The sequence below is a fragment of the Notolepis coatsorum genome (genome assembly GCF_963971535.1).
Source record: "Notolepis coatsorum genome assembly, chromosome: 1".
Lineage (NCBI taxonomy): Eukaryota > Metazoa > Chordata > Actinopteri > Aulopiformes > Paralepididae > Notolepis > Notolepis coatsorum.
This window is the reverse complement of record NC_140165.1, coordinates 245,192,423-245,214,280: the sequence shown is the minus strand read 5'-3', so window position 1 is coordinate 245,214,280 and position 21,858 is coordinate 245,192,423. Positions and strand designations below refer to the sequence as shown.

The 21,858-nt window shown below is 45.3% G+C and overlaps 1 protein-coding gene across 3 annotated transcripts in view; it reads right to left on the bottom strand.

Annotated features, from left to right (window-relative positions):
* tpst1 (tyrosylprotein sulfotransferase 1) overlaps nt 1-21,858 on the bottom strand; it is a 107,241-nt gene that overhangs the window by 64,008 nt on the left and 21,375 nt on the right. For all 3 annotated transcript variants that reach the window (XM_084323646.1, XM_084323648.1, XM_084323647.1), the window contains exon 2: nt 11,274-12,329. In XM_084323646.1, coding sequence (XP_084179772.1) covers nt 11,274-12,130 — 857 coding nt within the window. In that variant the 5' untranslated portion in view covers nt 12,131-12,329. The remainder of the gene's footprint in view (nt 1-11,273; nt 12,330-21,858) is intronic.

Below are 21,858 nucleotides of genomic sequence, written 5' to 3'. Positions count from 1 at the left end.
TCTTGTCATGCACAGTCTCTGGAGCGCAACAGTAAGAAGCATTTTGTACAAAAGTATTCTGTACTTCTGTATGACAACTATTAAAGAAACTTGAACTTGAACTTGAGCACTAGGGCTGCAACTAATGACTCATTTGGTAGTCGACTAATCTGCCGATTATTTTTTCGATTAGTCGACTAATCGAAAACCAATGTAAACAAATTTTTATTTATTTTTTTTAATTACCTATCTTTGTGAAAGTGGCTTCTCAGCTCTGGTCCAGCTGAAGACAGAGCAGAGGAACAGATTGGACATTGAGCATGACCTCAGAGTTGCTTGTCTACCATCACCCCAGACTTTGAGACTCTTGTCAGGACCAAACAACAACATCATAACATGATGATCCCATAGCAAATTAAAATAATGACTCATGAAACATTTGAATTTGGATCTTTAAGCCACTTTAAATGAAAATGTATTTGAAGAACAATACAGCAATCACTCATAACAAGATAAATAAATTAAATAATACAAATTAAAGTGGAAGTGTACTTTAAATAACTTTTGTTTGCTGTGTGTGAGAGGAGTCCGTGTGTGTGTGTATGTGTGTGTGTCTTACTCTGATCGCTGTGTGAGTGAGAGGTGTGTACTGTGTAATTTGTGTATGTGTGTGTGTCTTACTCTGATCGCTGTGTGTGAGTGAGAGGAGTGTGAATGTGTGTGTGTCTTACTCTGATCGCTGTGTGTGAGTGAGAGGAGTGTGTATGTGTGTGTGTCTTACTCTGATCGCTGTGTGTGAGTGAGAGGAGTGTGAATGTGTGTGTGTCTTACTCTGATCGCTGTGTGTGAGAGAGAGGAGTGTGAATGTGTGTGTGTCTTACTCTGATCGCTGTGTGTAAGTGAAGGAGTACATGTACCTTGGAAGCTGGATCAGTGAAGGTGGAAGAGCTAACATGGACATTAAGAGAAGAACCGGAATTGCAAAGGGCGCATTCTGGAACCATAAAGAATTATTGAGAAGAAACATAAGTTGAAAAACGAAGACCAGGATTTTGGAAACGTATGTTATGTCAGTCTTTTCATACGGAGCAGAAGCATGGACGCTGAATGAAGAGGCAAAGAGGATGATAGACTCTTTTGAAATGTGGACACTGAGGAAGATGCTGAAGATAACATGGAAGGATAAGATCAAGAATAAGGAGGTACTGAGAAGAGCGGATATGCAAGGGGGACAGCTGCTGGAGAGGTTGAAAAAGAGAAAGATGGAGTTGTGCGGGCATGTTCTGAGAGGATCCAGCGGGGAGATGTTCAAGAAGGTGGTGATGGGGAAGGTGGATGGAAAGAGAGGAAGTGGAAGACCAAGAAGAGGCTGGGTAGACGATGTCTGTGATTGGAGTGGAGTGAGAGGCGGAGTCACGGAGTTGGAGAGAAGAAGTGGGGACAGAATGGGTTGGAGAGTGATAGGCAACCTTCGGAACGAAGAAGCCACCTAATGATGATGATGAGTGAGAGGAGTGTGTGTGTCTTACTCTGATCGCTGTGTGTGAGTGAGAGGAGTGTGTATGTGTGTGTAATGTATTGTGTGTCTAGTCTGATCATCATCTCCTGCAGGGGAACAATGTTTTCAATGTCCAAAATTTGCTATGGGATCAGCATGTTATGATGTTGTCTGGAACCCTGAGAAGCCACTCTCACAAAGATAAGTAGTGCACAAAAAATAAAAATAAAAAATTAAATAAATTTTTTTTTTTTTTTAATGACTAATCGACGCAACAATTTCTCGTCAACGATTTTTTTATAATCGACATCGTCGATTATGTCGACTAATCGTTGCAGCCCTAGTCAGCACACTCACTCAGTCAGTCAGCACACTCACTCAGTCAGTCAGCACACTCACTCAGTCCGCACACTCACTCACTCAGCACTCACTCCAGTAAGTCAAGAGATGTTGCTCCTCTCGTCCTCCTCTTGGCCTTGGAATGAAATGAGACAAAAACCTCTCCGGGTCACGTGACCACTCCTCAGGCCCGCGCTCCTAATGGCCTCTGGCTTGTCAATTATTCATCGACGTGCCTAGTGCTGCTACTCTACCCAAAGGTGGTGTTCTGCATTACCAAGAGGTTGATAAAGAGAGAATAGGGTAGAGACATCAAGATAGCAAAGAGGGGAGAGAGGGAGGCAGGGGGGGCCTCTGCTCGCGGCTAAGTAATGGAACCGGTCTCTGGGCCGGCCTCGCCCTCCACTAAATCAAGGCTGTGTAATTGATGTTAATGTTAAGAGGAGGCCCCATGCTGGCTGCCTGGTGCTCTGATGGGGCCTGCCGCCTCGGATAGAGACCTGGAGAGCCGCAGGAGGGAGGGGGGAGAGGGAGGGAGCACCAGGGTGGTTTTAGCGGGCAGGGAGAGGCACTCCGTGCAAGGTGTCAGGGGGGTTGAAGTTAATGCACTGTGGGTGAAGTACTTGAGGGAGAGGGGTTTATGGTGAGAGAGGTGATGTTTATGATGCTAAGAGGCAGCGAGTCTACCTTTAAAAATATATATATATTCTTATACACACACACACATGTATATATTTATTTATTTATTTTTGCTGCATATATATATATATATATCCACATCGGTCTGTACATACTTTCATATAATCTTTTTTACATATCTGTAGATACTATATCTATACATTTACATATCTCTTACCTACTCTTACTAGCCATGCTGCTGGTCAGTATGACTTAGTTACTACCATAGTGTCTTTACACCTGTATCACTGTACATATTAATACTACAACTCTGTACATACATCTGATTAGCACTATGACTCAGTAGTACTAATTTATATATTTTATACCCAGTTTAATCACCTGTACATTGTATATTACTGTTGCACTTTACGGTTACATTTGCACTCTTGGTTGGATGCCAAAACTTATTTTCGTTATACTGTACTTGTGCTGCATGACGACAATACATTTCACTCTAATCTAATCTTAAGGCCCTCCGTAGGCGCCCTCATTTCATGTGAAATCATATCAAGGCCCATTTAGGGACGAGGTACGAGGGCACAGACACGCGGCTGCTCGGACTGGGAGGGGGATGGAGGCAGGCGTGCGATAAGGGAGCGGGGTTGTTTTGGCGAGTCTGCCAGTGACCTGATCCGGGAAGCTGGTAATACCTCTGCAATTTCCTTTCTCAGGAAGGGAAGTCCAAGCAGGGGTTGAAAAAAGGGCAACGCGGATTGTATCTAAAGTGAAAACACACAGCGGCGAGGAACAGAGAGAGGACTCATGTTGTCAATAAACAATTAAACACACTAAGATGTGCGTTTTCCCTGGAAGCGGTCTGGGACGTGGAAGCGGTCTGGGACGTGGAAGCGGTCTGGGACGTGGAAGCGGTCTGGGACGTGGAAGCGGTCTGGGACGTGGAAGCGGTCTGGGACATGGAAGCGGTCTGGGACGTGGAGCATCACCGTGTTCTGCCGTTAACTTTCTACCCTAACCCAAAACATGTCGGAGACCGGAGGTACTTTGTCCCCTCTGAATGTCATTAAGACAACATACTAGCTGTAGTGGTTATATATATATTATCTCCGGGCATCGCTACAAAGCCAGTATTGTTGTTTACCAAAAGCCTCATTGTTGATGAATAAATCAGCATCGTCTGCAATGTCCTAATAGATTAGATATCCAGGACTCGTCTGTATTAACCCTTCCTGCCGAGTCTGCTGCCGACTCTGCGGTGCAGCGGTGACTGATGCAGATATCCAGGACTCGTCTGTCTCCACCAGCCTGTCTTCGGCTTGGCTCTGGTTAAAGTCCCTATTTATTAATATTTGATGGAAATCAATTTGCTGAGGGATGATGTGATGTGATGTGTGTTGTGTGTGTGTGTGCGTGTGTGTGCACTGGATGGCCATGTTTGGAGAGTAGCTCCCGTCACTCTATTTCTCCATAGAAACTACTTAGTGGGAAATATAAGGAATTTATGTAAAATTGTAATCATGATAACATTTTCCCATAGATGTCCATCACATTAAACTGCTTGGTAAAATGTAACATGTTCCCCCCTATTGATCTCCATCACATTGAACTGCATGGTAAAGTAATGATTTAAAAAGCGTAAATGCACGGTTATCATAATGTTCAATGATATTTCCTAAAATAATTCAATTTGAGTAAATGGGTGCTACACTGAACAACATTGAATTATTAGCCTGACTTAAGTCTCTCTCGCCCTGCGGTCTCTCCCTCCCTCCCTCCCTCCCTCCCTCCCTCCCTCCGCACGGTGCAGGTGCACCAGAGGCGGGTCAGGTACGTTATTCCAAGTGTTCTATTCAACCGTGGCAGGCCGCCTACGAAGGTTTCCACTGTTTGGAGACAGAATTGTTAGGTGGTGATGAATGTGTGTTTTTGGAGTTGGCAGGGCGAAGAGGTTGTGGCCCTTCCAGAAAGCTCAAGGGCCCTTGCAGCTCGGTCGCGGCCCCAGAAGCAGGCCCTCCAGTGTTCTAGCCGGCCCGACTGAAGGGCCCTTACATGCCTTCGCGGTGTGGCGGCTCGAGGGACGACACGCCTGGCTGACGGCATCTTCAACTGAGCAGCCGCGTTCTTGCCTACAGTGAGAATTAACACACTCTTCACCATCTGGGCTTTATTTATAGACACGGAACGAGTCATTCCATCATGGAAACATTTAGGAAAAATACTGATCAGAGTTCTTTAAAGATTTCATGGCGATTTCAAAATGGTGCCTTCGTTTAAAACATGTGTGGCCAACTAAAACAGTAGCAAAGACATTTTTACAAAATAATAAAAATGGTATTCATTATTGCTATGATAAATAACATCATTCACCTAATATTAGTTTTTGTTTCACTTCGTTCCACTAAGTCCCCTACCCTCTGGAACTCTCTCCCCCCTGAAATCTGCAACGCCCCAACCCTGGACACAGTCAAAACTGCTCTCAAAACACACCTCTTCACCAAGGCTTTTCCCCATTAGTTAGTTTAGATTAGGTTCATTATCCCTTACCTGCCCTCATTCCCCCACCCCCCTTTCCCTAGCCCTCGATTGTAAAGCGACCTTGGGTTTCCTGAAATGTGCTATATAAATTAGATTTATTATTATTATTATTAAGTGCTGGTTGTATTTATTGAATCACAATTATTTAAATGATCTTTATCTAATTTTAGTTTCCCTCAAAGAGAAGCTAGTCATTACTTTGTATCCCTTCTGTAATCGTTAGGGACGATGAATAATACATAATTTATTTTGAAATTACATTTCAGTGATTGCAGTTGTGTAGCAGAACATGCCTTTGTAGAGCTCCATGAATGCATTTCATTGAACTGATGACTAATTTACATCCACGTATTTGAAAAACACAAAGACCACAGTGGTGAGTCAGCTCCCAAGATCACAAGCCGATGATTCTGAACGCGTCTTCTGCCTGTTTTGACTATTCCAGTCCTTGAAGTGCCATTTTTATAGCTTTGTTTCAACACTGAAGTGAGCGGGAACTTCCACATCCGTACATTACATCAGACTTGACCAATATGACGTCAAAGTGAATTAGGCAAATTGGTCTTAATTCTCACTAGTGTTCACAAGTAACACATCACTTCCTGTTTCTAACAGGATGTGGTGGTGCTGGTGGTCACAGGGTCTATCCAATATGAGGCGTTTAAAGACGCTGGTCCCTAGATGCCACAGTGGGGCACTGAAAATAAGCAGTTTTCAAAAGATTTTTTATATGGCCAAATCCAATATATGAATCCATAATATCCCAAAACACCCACCAATTCAGGCCGGGATATAATATATTTTACTAGTATCTCTGCTACTAAGTAATCTACCTCGCCTATATTACTACCTACTATGCCAATATACCATGCACTCACTCACAATCAACGTTACTGACCCTTAGCTGCCAGAGTTGTACCCTTCCTGCTGACTTGTTGTACAGAACTTGTGGATAAAATAGTTAGCTAAGAGACTAAATGTAAAATATAATGACTTTGCATTTTACAGCACTTTGACGGCATCTCGTTTGCCCCACACGAGGTGTCCGTGAGTGACGCTGGGGCTCATTAGCCCGGTCACACGAGCACCAGCGCGACCCCGGTCGATACGGAGAGCGGGACCGGGACGTGGCCGGACAGACGGCCCTCTGCGGTGAACAATAGGGGAGGAACGTGAACGATGGAGAGGGAGGTGGAGAAAATCAATGCGGCACATGAGGCATCTACTGTACCTCCCGTTACCATCCCTCGAGTTGGAAAATAAATCGTTGCCAATTAATGAGGGAGTCGGACTTCCCCGTCGTAAGGAGCCATGTTTGTGGTGGATTCCTTGGGAGGAGGCTGCTGCTGCTCGACTCCTCTACAGAAGACGCCCACATCGTTCATACCATTAGCACGAGGGACCGGTCGATATGCAGCGTTTATGCAGATCTCTCTTCCTGTGGCCGACGCCGGATCAGAGTGGTGGTGAACGTGGGGGGGGGCGGGGGTTTGGCACGCAGACAGAGGGATGTGAGACTATGTTCATAATACCCAACATAATGTAATTAGATCATGGTGTTGGACACATCCGTTATCTACTCAGCCGTCTGATGGCTAATAATTACCTTTTTGGCAGCATATGGACAAATTAACAAGCCAGTTTGATGCGCGAGTCTCAAAAAGGGCAAAATCCGTAATGAACACAGTAATACATAATATAGCGCTTTTATCCAATGCACTTTACAACGTCTGCCTCACATTCCCACGCGGACGGTAGAGGCAACCATGCGAGGTGCCAACCTGCTCGTCGGGAGCAGTTAGGGGTTAAGCAGTACGTGTCTTGCTCAAGGACACTTCGATGCGCCACCGGGGAGGAGACGGAATCTAACCGGGAACCTTACGATTACCAGACGACCGCTCTATGAAGGTAAATGCTGTTCGTTGCAACCTGGTTATTTATCTACTTCGGAGTGACACAAGAGTGATGATAAAAATGGGCTTAACTGGATTGGCAGACCAAAATACGGGTTAAAATGTGAAATGTACATCAGCAGTGGAGCTCTTTTTAACACAGGGTTTTATATGGGGCTGGTGTCGTCGCTGGGTAGCAGCATCTGGCTGCTGGAGCTCCGTATCCAGCTCAGTCTCTGGTCTCCTGCCAGTCCCATGACCTCATCTGCACCGCGAGCAGAGCCGTGAGCCTCAGCCCCGGCAACCATCTCCAGATCACGGGTCAAAACAACAACAGCGTAGAGACGTTCTTTTCCCTTTCCCGTTATCATGCAGACCTGCGGTTCTGTGGAAAAAGAGCTGAGGGAACGCACGGCCGAGAGAGAGAGAGAGGTGCCAACTCGGGCACCGCGTGCTGCTCCAATTGTTGACAAACAGCCACACGCTGGTTCCTGCTTCTAGTGACAAGTTATTATTAAGCAGCCGGGCCTCGCAGCAGTCATCTGGGTGTGACGCTTTCTAATTTGGATTTTTTTTTTTACGGCCTCAAACTCAGCCCGACTTGCGGTTTGTTCACTCTCACTCACTCTCTCTCTCTCACTCTCTCTCACTCTCTCTCTCTCAGATCAGGGTCACTGCTGTGTCTTTTATTGGATGAGTGTCTGCAGCGCATTACGTTAACAAGAGTCAAAGGTGGACGTCAGCTACAAAGGACGAGTCATTTAATTTAGCTTAAAAGTGCCATCTCTGCTCTTAATTCTTAATTACTCCACATCCACAGTGAATGTAGGCTACGTTGACATTTAGTCATTTAGCGGACGCTTTTTATCCGAGTCCTGTACAACAAGTCAGCAGGAAGGGGACAACTCTGGCAGCTGAGGGTCCGTAACGTTGTTTTGTCAAACAGTGTTGAACTCGAGTGCTACAGTCTTGAGGTTTTCCTTTGTTTTTCTTCATCTCCAGATATTGGTTGAAGGAGTGTGTTCATGGGTGGTCCATGACTTGAGAAGATTTGGTGCAGTAGGGGTTGGACGGGGATTCATTTGTTTTGAGGATCTGCCACTCTGCCTCTGATCTCTCCGTGTTCCGTCCCCCTCCGCCGGTCCTCACTGGCTCTTTTGTTCCACAGATGGGATCAGCTCTGTTCCAAACGCTCGGGCCCGCAGAGAACGTTCTGACAGGAGGCCAGAGGACATGACACAAGGACGACGGAAGGAATGATATTCAACCACATGAAAGACATTCCACGCCAACTTGGCGGAGAGATAAGAGGGTTGGGGGGGGGGTGAGATGTACTGACGAAGAGGTGCAGGGTGAAGACAAAGGGCAGATAGAGTTGTGCTCAATGGACCTTTGGACACAAGCTTTTTATTAGAAACCATGAGTGTTCTCATATGCAGACAATAACAAAATGATGGGCTAAATATCGGCAGGGTACAGTATGTGGAGCGATGGCTCAGGAGCTACGTGGCGGGATGTGGGTGGTAGCGGGGGGTGAGGAATGGGGTTGCACCCCCCTTTGCGTTTTGACAACGACTTCCAGAGACCAAGCTCCCAAATCACAGAAACCAAAACAGCACCGACACGAGTCAGGGGGGCCATTAGGGGGGGGGGGGGGGGGGTTCATTTTGTCTCATGAGTTTCAAATGACTAACGAGCGTGTTCCTCACCTTGCACAACGCTGGGATGTTTTAAGTCCCACGTGTCCTGTGATGATTGAAGGTTTAGAGGCTTTGTAGAAACATACCGGCAAGCGGCAGGGTTTATTCCCAAGACCGGGAGCTGACCCGTCTAGATTCCAGGTGATTAAGGCGATAGGTGTTACCGGGCCGCCATGTGAACTGCCGCGAAGTCCGTGTTTTTCTTCCCCCGTCAGCTTATCATCCTCTCCTTCTTTCACCCCTCAAGGCACTACGGTTACACAGCCGGGCTGACGAGTCCAGACTCATTTCCTGGGAATGCGATATGGCCTGACCACCAGTTCACCGCGTATATCTTGTGGGCCCGCTACGAATCACGAGTTCTTAGTAAATGCCTGGTACCTATTCAAGCGCCATTACCTCAGTGATGAGTCATTTAACATAAGTAAGTAACACCGCGGATCACTGCCTGCTCTCGTCATCGGGGTCAACAGGAATGCATTAACTAGAGGTAGACGTCTTCCAGGACCCAAGGCCACAACAATGGACCTCTTTCTTAAGCCTTTTCACAACCACACTACCAAATGGTTAACCCTTTCACTGTGACAATACAAAAAGATTAACCCTTTCACTGCGACAATACAAAAAGGTTAAGCCTTTCACTGCGACAATACAAAAAGGTTAACCCGTTCACTGCCACACGACAAAGGGTTAGCCCTTTCACTACAGCCGGTTAACTCTTTCACTACCACACTACAGCCGGTTAACCGTCTGTGGTGTTGTAGTGAAAGGTTAACCTTCTGTAGTGAAAGGGTTAAAAGTAGGGATGCTCGATATTGGCTTTTTTACCGATACAGATATACCGATATTGTCCAACTCTTAATTTCCTATACCGATATCAACCGATACCGATATATGCAGGTAGTGATGCACCGATGTGAAAATTGTGGCCGATACCGATAACCGATATTAATATTGCTGTTCTGGCCGATACCGATATTTACCGATGTCGATATCTCTGTATAGAAAACACGTTTTTATGATAATCAAATAAAGAGCTATTTTCCAAAACGCATAATTTTTTTTACTTTTGTAACTTATTTTCAGAAATTACTGATATTTTGAAACTATTTAAGGCCAAAACATTTTTTTTTTTTTAATATTGGCCCTATCTTGATATCAGACCGATACCGATGTGTAAAAAAACGGCCATATCGGCCGATATTATATCGGCGGCCGATATATCGTGCATCACTATATATTTCAGGTAATTAACATTACATATCTCTTGTTGTGGAAGTAACACAACATTATGCATACTTTTGACAATAAATAAAATCAGAATTTGTTCTTACTTGCTTGCCTGGGTAAATAAAGGTTATAGAAATGTAAAAAAATAAAAATTGAAAACCGATACCGATATTTTCCGATATCACATTTGAATGCCGATATCGGCCGATAATATCGGTAGGCCGATAATATCGGACATCCCTAGTTAAAAGGCAATGAATACAAAAATGGCAGGTAACCTTCTCTTAACAGCGAGCTGGGAGAGAACCAGCGAGTGTCCTCATTTTGCCGTACAGTGTTACAGTACTGGTTGTGACTCCATGAACAACGTGTTGTGACACGGTAAGAGACAAAGGGCTGTGGACCCTTGGTTTACTGGCACTTTACTCCCTGCTGACACACATCCAGTCATTCAAACACAACGAAACTCAACCTCTACTCTACACCCAATACATGTACACGGCCTATTCATCCCTAACCTACAATTTTCTAACATCCGCTTAACTAGGAACAACACACACAGGGGAGGAAATTAGGCCACTTTACTGGCCAAATGCTAGTATTTTTTACGTTTGGCTGGTAAAAAAAATCAGATACCCGCCAGTTGGCTGGTAAGCCAAAAAGTTAGTTTCCTCCCCTGCTGGCGAGTATACAAAAAAATAAAACATTCTGCAATCACTGCACTGGCAAACGGTGCGCGTCTTCTGAGTGTTCGCTTTAGTTGACAGTGCCACGAGAGCACTGCACAAGACCACCCGCGGACATATAATGTTTAATAAACATTTGCGCAGTACTGGCCAACCCGCGGACATATAATAATAAAAGTCCTGCGGTACTAGGCTAGCCATCAGGAGCACTCGCAAACAGATAACGTTAAACACAGCAGAAGATGGAAAACAGACAGACTGACCAACGGGGAACTGCATCCAACCCTAGTACAACCCTCGAGTATAAGTTACTAAGGACACATTTAAATCACAGAGGTGTAATGTTAGTCTACTGGAACTGTATACAGTGGTTAGCTTCTAGTTAGCGTTTTAGCTATAGCTGCTTGCTAGCTAACGTTAGCCCCGTGTGCTCAAAGCAGCCAGCTAGGTGTATCTGTTATGACTATAATGTTTCCAAAAAAGCACCGGACTACGACGTAAGGTTAGACATTTTATTTCATGCTCAAAAGCCCCTGGCTTGCACATCGCAGTCACGAAAGGGGCTAACTCAACCAGTGCACTGTGCACAACAGCACACCAACCCAACTGACGTTACCACAACACTTGACGGTAGCGATTTTTTTTGTCTGGTAAAAAATCTGTTTGGCTGGTAAAAAAAATCAGATACTCGCCAGTTGGCTGGTAAGCCAAAAAGTTAGTTTCCTCCCCTGAACACACACACACACCAGGCGAGGGATTTGTCGGCATTACTTACTTGGAGAGGGAAACGCCTCCGGCTTTCCCAATGAGCTCCTCGTGGTGGAGCACGGCGTCGTTCCAGGGGATGTCCAGGAACTTCAGCAGCGTCCTCATCCACTTCTCGGGATGGAGAACCAGCTGCTCGTAGTGCATGGGCAGGCACTTATCGGAGGCCTCCAGGCACTGAGTGTACATGGTCTCGATGGCCCGGTTCCACTTGGTGAGGCAGTCGCGGTAGCTGCCCAGGTCGAAGCCCGCGATGGTCACCTTCCGCGAGATCATGGAGTGGACCGAGGCGCGCCCGTCGCGGATCATCAGCACGAACTTGGCGCGGGGGAAAATCTTGGCCAGGTAGGAGAGCGACTTGAGCGCAAACGGGTCCTTGTTGCACAGGAAGTTGGCGGGCTCCCCGTGCTTGACGATGATCTCCAGCAGGAAGGCCTGCATGGCGGCGTCCAGCACCTCGTCCGTCACGCCGGCCTCGTCCAGGCGCATCTTCTCCCGGCCGGAGCGGCTCCACATCTGCTTCATGGCCAGGATGCGCGGGATGACGCGCGTCTCCTCGCCGCAGCGCACCTCCGGGTGGGCGTCCAGCAGGACGCGCATCAGCGTGGTCCCGCTGCGTGGCACGCCGCCGATGAAGACGAGCGGCATGTCCTTGTTGTAGACGAAGGGGGCGCTGAGGTTCTGGCCCGTCCGCAGGGTCGTCCGCATGCTGCCCCCCAGGGCCGACAGGGGCGGCGCGCCGGGCTGGCCGCGCTCCTCCACGCGGTGGTGGCACTCCATGGCATGGCGGCCCAGGTAGACGACGGTGACGGAGCTGATGACCAGGCAGGCCACCAGCAGGTTCTGCTTCAGCTTGCCGATCATCATACCGGCTCCGGGCGGGGGCGGGTGGTGGTCAGCAGAGGGGCGACTTGGGGGGGTGGGGGGGGGGATGGGGATGGGAAGAAGGATGGGGGGGAGGGGGGAGTAATAGAGGGTCCCTCTCTTCAAGGTTGGCTGCTGGGGACCAGGCGTGGATCAAGTTGGCTGGTGCACAGCGGTCGTTGAGTTCCCAGCTCCATGAGGCCTGGGGAACGAGACAGAAACACAAGGAAGGACACGGTTAGTTAGCTCCAATTATACAATTTTATAACATTGATGGCCATTTTCTTCCAGCTAAAAAAAGAAGAAACGAATGTAATCGTCTTACTTAATGCAACGTTGTGGTACAATACAAGCCGATTCAAAAAGCTTTAGTCTTCTAAACTAAAACAACTTCTAAGCCATTTCACGTGACAGATGTTATACAGTGAGCCACACAGCTGTCACTTCAGTGATCAGAGCAGCCACATGAAACCCCTCTCTGTAGGGCCGGGCGACACGGCCTCTAAATGAGATCACGATATTTTTTGGCTCCATCACGATATATATTGGAATATTTTGACATTTCCTCTAAAGCACTTAAAAATGCTTGATTTAACCCATTGATGGATACGGTCACGCCAATATGATGATTATAATAGTCCCTGCAACATATGTCTGCATTAAACCATGAAGATGCTTTCAAAAATAATTAAATTAAAAGTAAAAGAAAATGTAAAAGAGTAGTCTACCGACAGACTAATACAGGAAAACAATTTATTAACATCCAAGACAATTTATATAAAAACTCTTGGGTGCCTAAGACTTTTGCACAGTACTGTGTTTTCTATCCACTTTAGCCAAAAATACACACACATATATACTGTATGGATGAGGGTTTGTGCAAAACATCACAATGTCCACGATACGTTTAAAAAGTGTATCGTTAATGAACTGTACCCGATATTTATCGTCATATTGCCCACCCCTACCGCTCTGAACAAATCTACAGGAGGACGAGAGAGCGAGAGAGAGGTATACGAGTCAGAAACCCAGTAATAACTAGGGATGCACGATAATTATCGGGCCGATATCAGCAATTATGACGTCATCCCGATAAAGTTATTAATAGCTCCGATAATATAATATATTTTTTGGTAAAAAAAATGCGGTGTGGGTGAATTTGGATGAAGTGCGTTTGTTTTGACTGTCGGCTCCTCCCGTTTTGCCAGTACTGTGGTACGACTGGTAGCGTGTGGTTTAGGAACAGGGCGTTTTACACAAATCCAGCGCTCCCTTTCTTGGCTGTGACGTAGCCACGTACGTTTCTTGAAAGCAGCGCGGATGTAAACAAAGATGGCGACGCTAGTGGGGATTGTTTCAGAGGGGAAAAGTTCGCTTGCTATTTGTAATAAATGCAATGCAGAAGTTCCACGAGGAGGGAAAAATGCAGCGGCTTGTGATACATCCAACCTAGCAGGTCACCTGCGGCATCACCACCGCTGCGATGGTGTGTTATTGTGTTAACTTAAAAGCCTGCGACGACGCGGGGAGCTAAGCAAAGCTAGCCCCTTTCATGGCTGATGCAACCCTTGGTTGAATACGCAGTCACTTATTGCTCCGTAGTAGCAAGGTTAATTTGCACCACCAAGGACTGCTTAAAAGCTAGCGGCTTGAGCCCTTGGGTAATTTCTGTCAAACTTCTTTAATTTAGCAAACGACTCGTCAATAGGTACAAGCGTGCTCGCGCCGTCGTCGTAGGCTTCTAACACCATCGCAGCGGTGGTGATGCCGCAGGCGACCTGCTAGGCTATGTGTCCACTCAAAGCCTTTCTTTCAAGGCGGACAGCTTTGAAAAAAGAAGAAAAAAGCTTTGAGCGTCTTAGGTTGGATGTATTATAAGTTGTTGACGGATTGTGAATTTTCATTTGGAAAAATAAATATAGTCACTTTATCAGTCAAAACTGTTGTCTTGGCTTTTGTTTCTGTTGTCTGGTTAGGTCAAAACTACAGGAATATACATTTAAAGGATAACTCCACTATTTTGGGAAATTAGCTTATTTAACATCTTCCCTGGAGTTAGACAAGAAGATGCATACCTTTTTTGTCTCTGTGCGTGCATTTTAGCTTTGGGAATAGATGCTCCGTTAGCATAGCTTAGCTTCATCACTGGAAGTGAGGCAGGACAGTAGCCTTACAGTGCCTTACAGTGTATTGCAAGGTCTGACATTGACCAAACTTGATATGCATGACCTTGGTGGGCTCTAGGTCAACTCCTGAAAAGGGGGTCAATGTCAGACTTTGCAATCAAAAGTTAGGGGGCTAATAACCCTTGCCATAATTTCAGTGCGCCCCTAACTTTTGATTGCAAGGTCTGACATTGACCCCCTTTTCAGGAGTTGACCTAGAGCCCACCAAGGTCATGCATATCAAGTTTGGTCAATGTCAGACCTTGCAATACACTGTAAGGCACTGTAAGGCTACTGTCCTGCCTCACTTCCAGTGATGAAGCTAAGCTATGCTAACGGAGCATCTATTCCCAAAGCTAAAATGCACGCACAGAGACAAAAAAGGTATGTATCTTCTTGTCTAACTCCAGGGAAGATGTTAACTAAGCTAATTTCCCAAAATAGTGGAGTTATCCTTTAAGTTGGTGTTAAGTTATTGTCCTGGGAAGTCTTTTTATGTATTATTATTATTATTGTATTGTGATATGTTTTGTTTCATGTTGGAAAAAAAGAAAATTGATAAAAAAAATATACATTAAAAAAAAATTTATACAATAAATATCGGTTATCGATATCGGTTATCGGCTTGAGGAGCATAAAGTTATCGGTATCGGTGTCAAAATCAATATTGTGCATCCCTAGTAATAATACATTATCTGTAGGGATGCGCCGATCACATTTTTTGCCACCGATACCGATCACCGATCGTCGTGAGCCATATCGGCCGATAACGATCGTTTTTGATTAAAAGAAATTAAAAAAAAATTTATATAATTTTTTTTTTTTTTTTATAAAATATATATATTATATAATTAGACTTGTACTTGTATTATCTGTGAGACATCGCCACCACGCAACAAGCTCCACTGTCTGTGTGTACTCTAGTAGCCTCCAGCTACAGCCAGGATTCTCCGGCGCTGCACCTGGACCCTATTGGTATAACGTTACTTAACTGTGCTCAGCAAGCCCTCAGCTCGAATACGCATCGAATCAGTGTTATAAGACATTGATATCAGGAGCTATCTGTAGCTACTGCTAGCCGGATATATAACGTTAATACAACGCCTCAGTGAATTATTTAGTTCAATGGGACATTTCGTTTTTAACAGTGAACTAACTTGCGCTAACGTGAGCTAACAGCTAACATACCTACCTACTATACTTGCTAGAGCGTTTGTTGATGTCAGGAGCTATCGGTAGCTGGCCGGCTAGATACCGTTCGGTTAGACAATGCCTCATCATGTATTAAACTAAAAGTGAATAGTTGACTGGGTCATTTTGTAACGGTAGCTAAGCTAACGTTAGCTCAGGGAGACGCCGACACGCCGTCCTCCCGTGTCTCACTAGACTAGACCCGTGTTTACATGCGTGCGGGAGGGGCTGGACTCGAGAGCAGACGCCGCACCACCGGTGTCTGAGACAGAACTCAGCAACAGCGAGTGATCGGGTTTGACGATCGGTGAAAATAAAACATTATCACCGATCACCGATCGCATATTTATACTGAATATCGGCCGATAACGATCGGTGGCCGATCGATCGGGGCATCCCTAATTATCTGCGTCCGACCGGCCGATTCACTTCAGGCTACTGTACAGCTCCGAAGCACAGACACAAGCCTCGAAGCACAGACACAAGGCTCGAAGCACAGACACAAGGCTTGAAGCACAGACACAAGCCTCGAAGCACAGAAACAAGCCTCGAAGCACAGACACAAGGCTCGAAGCACAGAAACAAGCCTCAAAGCACAGACACAAGGCTCGAAGCACAGACACAAGCCTCAAAGCAGACACAAGCCTCAAAGCACAGACACAAGCCTCGAAGCACAGACACAAGCCTCGAAGCACAGAAACAAAGCTCGAAGCACAGACACAAGGCTCGAAGCACAGACACAAGGCTTGAAGCACAGACACAAGGCTCGAAGCACAGACACAAGGCTTGAAGCACAGACACAAGCCTCAAAGCACAGACACAAGCCTCGAAGCACAGACACAAGCCTCGAAGCACAGACAAGGCTCGAAGCACAGACACAAGGCTCGAAGCACAGACACAAGGCTTGAAGCACAGACACAAGGCTCGAAGCACAGACACAAGGCTTGAAGCACAGACACAAGCCTCGCAAGAGTCAGACACAAACTGCCCGGGGCTGAATTATGGTAGTGGAGTTGACACCAGATCCACTGAACGACTCCCAGCGCTGCACGTTAGCAGAGACTCAAAAGAGGAAACACCAGCATTCACCTCCGAGGAATACAAGCTCCTGAGAATCCCAGCGGACACGACGAGACCCAATTAAAACAAGCTCAGCTCTAGATGTATATATTCAGCCAAAAGAGAAGACGGCTCCATTTGGTTTTATTTAGCAGCTCTCCTACTCGGCTTGTTTCGTCTAGGGATGCACCGAATGGGAAATTCTTGGCCGAAACCGATACCGAAAATAGAAAACAGTTGGCCGAAAACCGAAAGGCCGAAAATGATTCATAGAATAGATTTTTTTTACCAATGTTGTGGAACATTATGATTATGGAAAAATATATGATTATGGCAAAACTTAACTTAAATAATAAATAATCACTATTATGGGTCCATAAAACATTTATTCAGCACTTCTGAATGCATACAGTACATTAATTCCATCTTTTCTCTGGTTGCCGCAGTGGACATCTGTGCTCTACTGAGCGCACCTTTCTAGTCCCCAGCTGAATGTGCTCGCTTGACTCGGCACAGTAGACGCGCGAAATAACGTTATGAATGCCCGAAATAACATAGCATTACAAAGTACAGTTGACAGCTGGGCTGTGTTAACGTTACAATGTATAGTCACGCGAAATAATGTTATGAATGCCCGAAATAACATAACGTCACAAAGTACAGGTCCAGCTCAGTATGATGTCATAATCAAACATTCTAGAACATTTGTGTATATATTCAACAATTCTCTCACAGCTGAGTGTGGACGACAGCGGGGACGAGGGAGAGTAACTACATAACATAGGCAGAAACACAATCCCCCCCCCTCTCGCTCTGAATAATATGCATATTAGATCACTCAGTGATTAACCGCGGCATATAGTAAATAAGGATATAAAGCATGTTAAAGACGCATTTATTGGATGCGTTGCGCGCAGTTTACATAGAAACAGCCCGACAGCGCGGCATCATCACAACAACACGCGAATAATATGCATATTAGATCACTCAGTGATTAACCGCGGCATATAGCAAATAAGGATATAAAGCATGTTAAAGACGCATTTATTGGACGCATTGCGCGCAGTTTACATAGAAACAGCGCGACTCCCGACAGTGCGACATCACAACAACACGCAAGGTTGTTAGGTTGTTTCTGTTTCGGTGACATATTTTCGGTGAAAAAACTTTTTGCCATTTTCGGCCGAAAACTTCCGGTGCCGAAATTTCGGTGCATCCCTACTCCCTAGTTTTGTCTTTGATTCAGTCTAATGGCAGCAGCACACATCATTTGTTTCAGAAACACGCCTTTAAATTTGGCCATGGACAGGAAAACAGAGTGGGCGGTGGACATGAAGAGTCTCCACCGCAGAGTGCTGCGCTGCTGGCTACAACTGCTGGCTGTTTCTGTTGCTGAACTAACTAGCGCTGCTGGAACTAACTAGTGTTGCTGGAACTAACTAGTGCTGCTAGAACTAACTAGTGCTGCTGGAACTAACTAGTGCTGCTAGAACTAACTAGTGCTGCTGGAACTAACTAGTGCTGCTGGAACTAACTAGTGCTGCTGGAACTAACTAGTGCTGCTAGAACTAAATAGTGCTGCTAGAACTAACTAGTGGTGCTGGAACTAAATAGTGGTGCTGGAACGAACTAGTGCTGCTGGAACTAACTGGTGCTGCTGGAACTAACTGGTGCTGCTGGAACTAACTAGTGCTGCTAGAACTAACTAGTGCTGCTGGAACTAACTCGTGCTGCTGGAACTAACTAGAGCTGCTGGAACTAACTAGTGCTGCTGGAACTAACTCGTGCTGCTGGAACTAACTCGTGCTGCTGGAACTAACTAGTGCTGCTGGAACTAAATAGTGCTGCTAGAACTAACTAGTGCTGCTAGAACTAACTAGTGCTGATGGAACTAAATAGTGGTGCTGGCTAAAAGCTCTGTATCTGTTGCTGGAACTAACTAGTGCTGCTAAAACTAACTGGTGCTGCTGGAACTAACTAGTGCTGCTAGAACTAACTAGTGCTGCTGGAACTAACTAGTGCTGCTGGAACTAAATAGTGGTGCTGGAACTAACTGGTGCTGCTGGAACTAACTAGTGCTGCTAGAACTAACTAGTGCTGCTGGAACTAACTAGTGCTGCTGGAACTAAATAGTGCTGCTAGAACTAAATAGTGGTGCTGGCTAAAAGCTCTGTATCTGTTGCTGGAACTAACTAGTGCTGCTAAAACTAACTGGTGCTGCTGGAACTAACTAGTGCTGCTAGAACTAACTAGTGCTGCTGGAACTAAATAGTGGTGCTGGAACTAAATAGTGGTGCTGGAACTAAATAGTGCTGCTGGCGAAAAGCGCTGTATCTGTTGCTGGAACTAACTAGTGGTGCTGGAACTAACTAGTGCTGCTGGCTCGGTCAGTAGAGCTTGTTTGTCTAAGAGATTTTCTCTGGGCTGTTGTTTCTGACCGACCTGGATCACCCTTCTTCTGAACATTATGGCCTGGCTGGGGCAGAGAGAGGTGCATGTGTGTGTCTGTCTGTCTGTCTGTCTGTCTGTGTGTAGAGAGAAAGGAGCCGCAGCAGGTCAACACACAGCGGGGGTCCTGGCGCTGCAGGGCAGCAGACGGCCCACCAGTGGTTCACTCTGTAGAGGGGCTTCCCCCCCTGCCCCATCTCCAGCAGACTGCCTATTGTGAAGAGCTGGTGATTCACACACATAAAAGACGGGTCTCTGTTCACAACACTACTAAATTAGTTACTACCGACATGCTCGCTTTGGTCTCGGTTTCTAATAAGGTGATCTTTAGAACCGTGTACAACACAAGTGTGTGAGGGCTTTTAAAATGTTTTCTATGTACTTGAACCGTTTGAAATCTCGACGACGTTCCATTTTGAGAATAAATAAAAGGTTTCAATCGAAATACAGTGGCGCTATAATGTTTACTCTGTGCCCTAAGGGCCTTGAGTGGCTGTTTGTTATGGTGCGTTTCAACCAGGGTCAGTGTGTCACTGTGCGGCGGTCATTAGCACTTGACCAAGACACTGGCATTAAAACTAGAAGCAGACCAAGACACTGGCATTAAAACTAGAAGCAGACCAAGACACTGGCATTAGAACTAGAAGCAGACCAAGACACTGGCATTAGAACTAGAAGCAGACCAAGACACTGGCATTAGAACTAGAAGCTAGAGCCATATGGAATCCGCGATCACGGAATCGCGGACGGAATCGCGGAATTGAGCAATAAAAATGGAATCCACTAAAAAAAAAAAAATTTTAAATTTTTTTTTTTTTTTTTTACTGTTGTGGGACTTGTACAGCACTTTGTTCAACTTTGTCAGTGCTGTAAAGTTGAAACCTTTTTAAATCTTAGACAAACAAAACACTTTGCTTTCATGAAATATTGTAAGCCGTCATTTGAGGCTTTATAAAAGCAGCACAATGAACACAAATCTGTCAGTGCAGAGTCCGACCTCATCTTAAATAACAAACAGCATTACAGCATTGCTTGTTGTAGTTAACAAAGAGAGGCAGAGTTGATTTTGCAAAAATCAACACTGGCATTAGAACTAGAAGCGGACCAGGACACTGGCATTAGAACTAGAAGCGGACCAAGACACTGGCATTAGAACTAGAAGCAGACCAAGACACTGGCATTAGAACTAGAAGCAGACCAAGACACTAGGGCTGGGCGATATGACGATATTATATAAATATCGGGTACAGTTCATTAACGATACACTTTTTCAACGTATCGTGGATATCGTGATGTTTTGCCCAAGAGGATTGTGTCGCGTCAATCTGTCCACACATTACTCGTTCATATCTCAGCCCGTGCTGAGATATGCCCATTCCGCGGTCTGTTAATAAAGTTTTCAATCAGACAGATGTATGGAAAGGCTTTTATTATAACATTCGTTGTAGTAAAATCATTATGCCTCATTTAGTCATCCTGTGGAGCACTGGTCTCCTACTCGACGGCCGCGGGGAGCTAACGTTAGTAGCTTTGTTGACGTTGTTCAGCACACAGGACATTCAGGAAGTCAAAAACTAATAGCGCTTGCCGATTGGTGCTAAGAACAGCAGGGCGGGTGCAAGCGCTGTGACGTAATTGGCAGACTCGACTGTCAATCAAAATTATTATGTTTCCGTCAGAATGAATGAGTGAAGACTTTGTTAAAGGGTTGCAGAATGGGTACAATACAGTACAGGAGGATGAAGACCAGAAAAAGACTTTCGGCTTTTTTACATAAGGGTCCTCCAATTTCAATTCATCAAAACATTTAGAGACATACATATATACAGTAGTTTCATAAAAATGCTAAAATGCTATTGATTGATTTAAAACTTTATTAACATATTGCAGAATGGGTACAGTACAGCTCAATACATACAATTGTTAAGGGGATGCAGACCAGAGAAAGACTTTAGTCTTGTTTACATCAGGGTCCCCCATTTTCAATTCATCATATTTCATATCTAAATCATATAATATCTCATTGCTAAATATATGCAATATATAATCTAATAATCTAAATCTAATATATAATATAAAAATGCTAAATGCATGGGTATTTTATTTTGTCTTTAATGTTATCTTGCAAACTCAAATACTGTCTTGGGCCTCATAATGAATTGTTTGGGGTAAAAAAGAAAAACATCATGATGTGTATCGTGTATCGCCGAAAGGTCAGAAAATATCGTGATATCATATTTAGGCCATATCGCCCAGCCCTACAAGACACTGGCATTAGAACTAGAAGCGGACCAAGACACTGGCATTAGAACTAGAAGCAGACCAAGACACTGGCATTAGAACTAGAAGCAGACCAAGACACTGGCATTAAAACTAGAAGCGGACCAAGACACTGGCATTAGAACTAAAAGCAGACCAAGACACTGGCATTAGAACTAGAAGCGGACCAAGACACTGGCATTAGAACTAGAAGCGGACCAAGACACTGGCATTAGAACTAGAAGCAGACCAAGACACTGGCATTAGAACAAGAAGCAGACCAAGACACTGGCATTAGAACTAGAAGCAGACCAAGACACTGGCATTAGAACTAGAAGCGGACCAAGACACTGGCATTAGAACTAGAAGCGGACCAAGACACTGGTATTAGAACTAGAAGCGGACCAAGACACTGGCATTAGAACTAGAAGCGGACCAAGACACTGGCATTAGAACTAGAAGCGTACCAAGACACTGGCATTAGAACTAGAAGCAGACCAAGACACTGGCATTAGAACTAGAAGCAGACCAAGACACTGGCATTAGAACTAGAAGCGGACCAAGACACTGGCATTAGAACTAGAAGCGGACCAAGACACTGGCATTAGA